Below are 8,789 nucleotides of genomic sequence, written 5' to 3' on the forward strand. Positions count from 1 at the left end.
TACTATTCCAAATTGACAACGACTTCAGTAATCTGAAGTTCAAAAGGGATTTAGCATTGTTTAATCTGGATTTTCCTATGGTTAACATGTCGGTTAGTTGTCAGTTCGGAATGCAAATCTAAAGCAAACATTCGTTTAGTGAGGGCCTACTTAGATAAGATGTGACATATCGCTGAGACTGTATAAGGCTCTGGTTATAATATATTTCACATTTTTGTAAACAATTTTGAACTCTGCAACTAAGGAAAGATGAGCTGGCCTTGGAGAATGTTCAAAGTAATTTCGAAGAATGAGCTCGGGAATGAAAGTGCTTTCATGTAAGGGATGGTTGAGGGTTCTGGGTCTGTACTCAAAGAAGCTTGATTTTTGTTTGTGGAATGCTGAGAAGTCTGGATGGAGTGAACTAGGCGAAGACAGTTTCATCAGTTGTACAGCCTGGAATGTAAGGGCAAAATGTCACAATGAATGGACAACTCTTTACAACTGTGATCAAGAGGACAGTGAATCTGTGGAACACATCGCCATAAAATCCTGTCCATAAAGACACATCATGTGAACTTAAGTGAGGTGGAGTGGGTTATTGACGATGGGTCAGGACTTACACAGACGAGTCACCATCTTAAATCCTTGGTCTTGACGACTGGATACTGAAAGATTTTCCTCTTGGTTAGTAGCAGAATATACTGATCAATCGCATGAGAAATATAGATAATTCCACCATTTCCATGAACTCTGAAAGCAGGCTGTCAGTGGGTTCAAGATGCATATTGCCGCTCTGAAGACTCATTTTTGTCAACAGAAAGCAACTCTCCTACAATCAGAGCTGTCTTACTTCGAACTTTTCAAAGTTATCGTTCTGTTCCTAAATTTCCTCATTGTTTCAGAGCCGAGATGAAGTTTGAATGTCTGAGGTGATGGAATGAATGTAGTTTCAATGCATCATAACACTTCATGACTACCCAAACAGTGGATGCAATGGCTCAGGCTGTGAAAGATGTTCCTTTGAATGTCTCTGCCAATTTGGTCAGTTGGCCCTCTATCTCCTCTGAATTCCCTTCAAAAAAAGTTTCTAAGTATTTAAAAAGTTGGTGACTGGATGTTCCTTTTGTTTTTCCTTAACATATTTCCATATTTTCGCAATATTTTCGCAAATTATCTTTGGAAATCTCTGCGTTGGACTTCGTCCAGATATGAGAAAATGTAGTTTGTTGGAGAGAGTCTCCAGGCCAGAATTGTTTTCATTGGAGCAAAGTGTGTTAACTATTGATCTTTTGGGTTATTTATGATGATTGGGTGCGAGAGTTGACAGAACAGGATGTCATAATGTTACGCAACGTGGAAACAAGGACTTCCGTACAACTCATTCTGCAGGGCTGCTTTCAGAGAGGTGCAATTGGAGGTGTTGAATGAAATAAGCTATTCATACAATGAATGATGGAGAAACTCAGCATCTGCAGAGAGACAAACAACAGCAAGGTTTTGAGTCCAGTATGATTCTTCTTCAAAACCCGAGTTTCCTCAATGTAATTAAATGAACGTTGAGAAAATCTGGGTGCAGTTTGCAGGCATTTCTTGTGACTTAGCTTTGTCGAACTGAACGAGAACTCAGTTAAAAACTGCAAAGTGAATAAATGCAGTCAGGAGGATTGAGGTGCGCTGGTAAACCTTCGTGTTTTGTCTTATCCATACACGTAAATATTTGACAACAGCAAGAATACTGAGCAGGAGTTTATTATTTGGAAGAAAGGAAAATCGGAAGAGATGAAGAAAGGGAAGAAGATGCAAGAATGGAAGGAATGAAAGCAGGAAGGAAGGAAGGACGGAATTTCAATTAACGAATGCTGACTGCACAATTTCGATAGGCATTTAAGCATTTTGAGGAGAAAGTGAGATCTGCAGATGCTGGAGATCAGAGCTGAAAATGTGTTGCTGGAAAAGCGCAGCAGGTCAGGCAGCATCCAGGGAACAGGAGAATCGACGTTTCGGGCTCAAGCCCTTCTTCAGGAATGAAGAAAGGCTTGTGCTAGAAACGTCGATTCTCCTGTTCCTTGGATGCTGCCTGACCTGTTGCGCTTTTCCAGCAACACATTTTCAGATTTAAGCATTTTGGCCATGTGAAACAAATAAACGTGGCAGGAGATATGTTCACAGTAGGACTGTAGAAAAGTAGTTAAAACCTATCGTCAGAAAACTGCTCTGAGTGGTCTTGAATTCGGGGCAGTTTAAAACCCAGAGCGACTGAGCGAACACTTTCTGTTCTGATTTGCGTCAGTGACAGTAGGATATTTACATTCTGTCCCACAAATTAGAATTAGACTGTAATCATATCTGAAAAAAATCATCAATAATACATTAACATTGCTTCAGTGCAAATGTGTGGTCATAGAATTTTGTGCCATATATTTCTTAGTTGTTGTAACTACAATCCGTCACTTGCTGAATTAGATTGAGAGTGGGACATGCTGCGGTAAATAAATTGAGGGCAAACACCTTGCTTTATGAAAATTTTATTTTTCACAGCATTTCATGAGCACAGCAAAAGGACACAGCAACACCTTCTTGGACTCCTTACGGAACTTGTTCTGGGATACCGCATAGATGAATACATTCTTGCAGGAATTGAGTAATTGAAACAAGTTCGTTGTCTCTTGCAGGACGTAGGTTAAGTCTTTGAAATTCTCGTTGTTGAAGTATGCATCACCTTTAATACGCAAGTACAGGAAATGTCCAACTTCGGTGGCCCACAACAGCAGGAAGCTGAGGAAAATGGCAAAGAGCAGGACGATGGATCTTTTACGGTTTTCCATCTTTGGATCAATGCCATTTTCAGCACTGACAAGTTTCCTACGGGATTTGCTGGCTGTGATGATGTGTTTTACGGTCAGGACATTGAGTAGCAGGATGAGGATAAATGGGAGAAAGGGAGTTAAGATGTGATCCATCCAGTCGTAGGCCTGCCAGATTGGTAACGTATAAAATATAGACTTTATACCACAGAACCAGGCGACCCCATCCAGGATGTAGAAGGGTCTGCAGATGATGTACAAAGGGAAATTTTTAACACAACATAGGACGCAGATCATTCCTATGATGAGTGACGCGCTTTTCTCGGTGCAGCATCTGATCTTCAGGCTTTGCAAGAAAATGAACACAAAACGGTCGATGGTGAAGGCTGCAGTTAGCCAGACGGAGCCATCCCGGCTGCAGCGGGACAGAATTGTAGTCAGTCTGCATATGGGGGTGGTAGACAGAACACTGTAGCTAAAGTAAATGCGGCTGATTCGGTTAAGTATGCATCCGGTGACAATAACAAAGAAATCTGTTATCGCTATGGCCATCAAATAGTAATTGATGCACCTGGAGAGTCCACACCGCCCTCGGAACAGAATTGCTACCAAATTGGCTGTGCTGGACAAAAAAGTTAAATAGTTTGTTGAAATACCAAGTATAAAGAATGGCATTACCTAGATGTCAACTGGTGGACCGCAAGGAACATATACTACCTCGCCCTATCTGACACTGAAACCCTTCTGATCTACGACAGTGGCACCTTCAGACGCGGGCTAACCAACGTTCATAGGTAACTGTGAGTAGAATAGTCAGAAGTATCCACAACTGACATCTCAAGCATTGGGTATTAGGCCTCTGCTAACTTACAAATTAACACCACAGGTGGCAATTTATTCTCTTCAGTAAATAATTTCATTGTTCACTTTCGTTTTGCTACTTGTGACCGTTCAGTTTCCCATTATTATCTGAGATGTCATTTTTTCTCCAATTAAACCCTCTTGTATAATTATGGTATTTAACATTCCAGATGTGACGTTAATGCCTCAATTATCGAAATTGAATTCCTTCTTCAAAGCGCACTTTCTCCCTCCTTCTGTGTAGCACTCCTCATATCCAAACTTCAAGTCATAAAGTCATAGAGATGCAAAGCATGGAAACAGACCCTTCGGTCCAACCCATCCATGCCGACTAGATATCCCAACCCAATCTCATAAAACCTTCCGGCACCCGGCTCATATCCCTCCAAACCCTTCCTATTCATCTGCCCATCCAAATGCCTTTTAAGTGTTCCTATTGTCCCAGCCTCCACCACTTCCTCTGACAGCTCATTCCATACATGTACCGTCCTCTGTGTGAAACAAGTTGCCCCTTAGGTGTCTGTTATAACGTTCCCCTCTCACCCTAAACCTATGCCATCTGCTTCAGGACTCCCCGAACACAGACAAAAGATTTTGTCTATTTATCCTATCCATGTCTCTCATAATATTGCAAACTTGTATAAGGTCACCCCACAGACTCTGACGTCCGGGCGAAAACAGCCCCAAACCCGTCAGTCTCTCCCGAGAGCTAAAATCCTCCAACCCTGACAACATCCTTGTAAATATTTTCTGGACCCTTTCAAGTCCACCATCTTCTTATTCTTCTCCAGTTTCTCTTTGTGTAAAACCTGTTTACGAAACTTCCTTTGTATACCACAACATTCATATTGCAGTATGTGCAAACTAAAGCAACTCCATGTTTCAGATGTATGAGCAAGAGGTGAAAGAAATCCGTCAACTCGCTTACTGATGAATAACTAACACAACTTTGCAAGATGAATGCCAAATGCAAACGAAAAGCCAAAATCCTTAATGAAACAAATTCCATTTTATTTTAATTCACCTCTGCAAAAAGTATCAAATATTAATTAGTTACACTATTCAAGGTAGTTGATCCGTTGCAGCTTACGTAATTAACTACTCAATGAGATAACTTCCATATCCGCCACAAATTCACCTGCACCTCCACACACATCATCTATTGCATCCTCTGCACCCGAGGTGGCCTCCTCTATATTGGGGAGACAGGCCGCCTACTTGCGGAGCATTTCAGAGAACACCTCTGGGACACCCGGACCAACCAACCCAACCACCCTGTGGCTCAAAACTTCAACTCCCAGGATATGCAGGTCTTTGGACTCCTCCATTGCCAGACCACAACAACACGACGGTTGGAGGAAGAGCGCCTCATCTTCCGCCTAGGAACCCTCCAACCACAAGGGATGAACTCGGATTTCACCAGTTTACTCATTTCCCCTCCCCCCACCATGTCTCAGTCAAATCCATCGAATTCAGCACCGCCTTCCTAACCTGCAATCTTCTTCCTGACCTCTCCGCCCCCACCCCAGTATGACCTATCACCCTCACCTTGACCTCTTTCCACCTATCCCCTCCCCCAAGTTCCTCCTCCCTACCTTTTATCTTAGCCTGCTGGACAAACTTTCCTCATTCCTGAAGAAGGGCTTATGCCCGAAACGTCGATTTTCCTGTTCCCTGGGTGCTGCCTGACCTGCTGCGCTTCTCCAGCAACACATTTTCAGTACTCAATGAGACAGGATTGCAGACTTGTATTTCAATCCCTGCACACAACTGTTGATTTCATTATATCCAACACAATGTGTAACCTGCAGAAATTTATACGGTAATAGATTCAGCCATTCCACCGTACCTTTCAACAACTTCATGGCTGATCTTCTTTATCAGCGTGGATGTATTAAGATCAGTGCAGGAAAATGCACTTTACCACCTGACTAAACTGCAAGCACATATGTCATTAAATTTCTGGAATCTATTTTGGTTTAAAGTTAAATTTAATTCTGAATAATACAACAGGTTACTGTTCAGGCAATGCTATTCATTAATTCATATTTGCACAATCTATTAACAGAAATGTGTTATATAAATCATTGAATATAATCTTGCGTTGCTCGATGATATAAGTTCAAATAATGCACTGGAACTCTCCTTAATGGTGCAAAACGTGCAATAAACAAAATGGCAATACTCTCTATATGTTCCTGGTTTATATCGCTTATATTTACAGGGGGGTGAACCTTAGAAAAATGGGCAAGGTAAAAAAAGAACTTTTGTAAAGATTTCCAAATAACTAAGTACTTTCTTTGCAATTCATTTCTTACCTGGGATTCCAACAACGGCAACAATGGGATAGGTAATGGCATAGAAGAGCCCTTTCAATGGCCCATGCATGACCGTTCGAAAGTAACACACTTTTCGAAGCTGAGCTGTTTAATTTTGTAAAAGATTCAACGTTACCTTCATTTATTTTATCTGAAAGTCTCGGGGAGCAATTAAACTGCATCATGCTCTCAATTTTAGATCAATGAACAAAGAGAAAAAAACATTGTTTTACATTTGAAGCATTGACAAGGGAAGGGTTCTATTATATTCATTTCAGTGGCTCTCTTTCCCCATAATCACGCTGAGTATGCCCACCGAAGTGGCTGATAGCAGATAACGACGATGGGTAGTATTTCGAATACAATCTCTTCTCATTATTTCAGCCAGGTTCCTCATGTTTTTGGCAGTTAAAACGTTAGATTAAGTCGTGCATTTATTTGATTGCTGACGTTACCTTATTGTGTAGATTTACAGTTAAACGGTTGGAAACAATTTGGTAAAGCAAGATTATTATTCAAAGATAACAAAATGAGATCACCACAGCATCGTATAGTGAGGGGGGCGAAGAGGCAATTATGAAATCCAGGAACCAATGCTGAGGCAAACACATGATAATGTTTTGAACGAGTACAGCTCAGAAGTCGAGTTTTGGACCATAAGATACATGATGCGAATTAGTTCATTTGGTCCACTCAGTCTGCTCCACCATTAGATCTTCCTGATATGTTTCACAACCTGGTCCTCCTGCTTTGTCCATTTAATGTTTGATCCCCAAACTAATTCGTCGCATTTACGTCTGTAACTTAGGCACACTTAGCCTGTGCAGCCAACTATGGAAATGTGTTCCACATGTTCACTGACCAGAAGCAAATGGTAAATGTCGTTCAGTCATTTCTTAAGTTTCTTCCCTTCACGCCGAGACTCTGCCAATGGGTCACTGTTCCTCCTAAGAGCGAAAATGTTTTCTTCAAATCCACCCTCTTCAGACTTCTCAGAATTCTGTAAATTTCAATGAGCTTTCCCTTCATCCCGCTAAATTCCTAGATGCACAAACCCAACCACTCCTCACATGACAAACATTTCATTCCCGGGATCAATATTGTAATTGTCTTCTGAATCCACCCACCAAACAAAGACAGCATATCCTTCCCAAATTATAGAGAGCAAAACTGCTCATATGTTTCCAAATATAGTGTGCTCAAAGATTTATACAATCTGAGCAGTGCATTCCTGTTCTTGAAACTTAGCCTTTTGAGAAATGAATGTCAAAATAGTGTTTGCCTCCGTAACACAGAACTGAACTTGAATGTTATCATAAGACAATCGTGAAGTAGAACTCTTAAGTCCATTTACACTTCACGTTTCCAAAGCCTGTCCCAGTTGACGAAATCGTCCGAACATTTATTCTTTCTAGATAAAGTCCATGTTTTCCTACAGTGTTTTACATCCATTAATTCTTTACCTATCATCCTAGCCTGTCCAAGTGTACTTCAGCCTCCCCGCTTCCCCAAATTTCCCTGACATTCCAAGCATGAATGTGCAATTTGCAAACTGAGCAGCAACACTGTTGGTGCTCTGCTCAGATCATCAAGATGCAATTTGCAAAGTTGGAGTTCTGACACTGACACTGTGGAATTCCACTGCGCACTGATAGCCATTCTGAAATGAGATCCATTTTGACCAGTCTCTGCCTTCTGCCATTCAGCCAATCCAGTTCCTTGTACCATTGGATTTTGCTTTAAATTTGACATACTTCTGTGTGGTCCATTTTGTCATGAAAAGTTTGTGAACACTGGCTCTCCTTTGTCTAATTTGGTTGCTATGACGTCAAAGTTTTCCAACAGATCTATCAGGCATGAACTTCCCTTGAAAAAGCTATTCTCTCTCAAACACTATTTTACGACACATTTCCAAGTAATCTGCAATCTCACCTTTCACAATTAACTTTATAATCTTATAGGGGACGACGCCAGGCTAACCGAACAACAATTTTCCATCCTCTGCCTCACTTCCTTCCTGAACAGGGATGTGACGCTAGTCATTTACTTGGCCACTGGTACCTCCCGAACTCATTGTTTGTCAAAAGGTCAACAATAGTATCTCGAATATCTCGACAGCGATGTCTATCAGAACCTTGGATTGGATCACTTCGGTCCATGTGATTGATCTACGTTCCGAACTTTCTGTTTCCCGACCACCTTCATCTCAGTGATGTTCACTGCACTTATCACTGTCCCCTGACTATCGATACTTTCTGGTATGCTAACTTTCCACCATGAAGGCTGATGAAAAGTATTGATTCAAGTCCTTCACCGTTTCTTGTTCATTACACTACTCTTCTCGTGTCATTTTCAAATGGTCCAATGTCTACACTAAACTTTCCTTTCCTTGGTTACATGTCAAAAATAAAGTTTATGAAATCTTCTTTCATATTTCTAGATCGCTTTCCCGTTTACTTCTTATTGTTTTTTTTTGTTCTTTTAAAATGGAAATTAGAGTGCCTCATGTGAGTTGATGTCACCGCCGCTCGTGAACTCTGGTGCAAAGTCTTTCCATGCAAACTCTTTGACATTGTGGACTTTAAATAGTTTGATAATCTGGTTGACGTTTTATAATATGCATATGCAGCAAGTGTACACGTTTTAAATTAAATAAGTATGCTCCAGTGCAGATTCAATCAGGTGACATTGTATGTGTACAGCTTTGTCCAGGACGGAGGTGAGAAGAATGAAAACGTTCTGAAAGCAAAGTATAAAAACCAAGGCATGTATCGACCGACTAGATCCAGGAAGAAAGTTCCCCATTATTGGAGAATCTAGAACA

The 8,789-nt window shown here is 41.0% G+C and overlaps 1 protein-coding gene across 1 annotated transcript; it reads right to left on the bottom strand.

The window, feature by feature from the left end:
- Window positions 1-2,507: 2,507 nt before the first annotated feature.
- On the bottom strand, window positions 2,508-6,035 carry LOC148148108 (G protein-coupled receptor daf-37-like). The gene is made up of 2 exons (XM_087994012.1): window positions 5,966-6,035; window positions 2,508-3,403 (listed from the first exon to the last, which is right to left on the bottom strand). Exons 1-2 carry the CDS (start codon window positions 6,033-6,035, stop codon window positions 2,508-2,510), a joined length of 966 nt encoding a protein of 321 aa, XP_087850138.1.
- Window positions 6,036-8,789: the final 2,754 nt, after the last annotated feature.

The sequence above is a fragment of the Chiloscyllium plagiosum genome, unplaced genomic scaffold (genome assembly GCF_037043375.1).
Source record: "Chiloscyllium plagiosum isolate Xiang-an unplaced genomic scaffold, Cpla_swu_hap1 HiC_scaffold_14, whole genome shotgun sequence".
NCBI lineage: Eukaryota > Metazoa > Chordata > Chondrichthyes > Orectolobiformes > Hemiscylliidae > Chiloscyllium > Chiloscyllium plagiosum.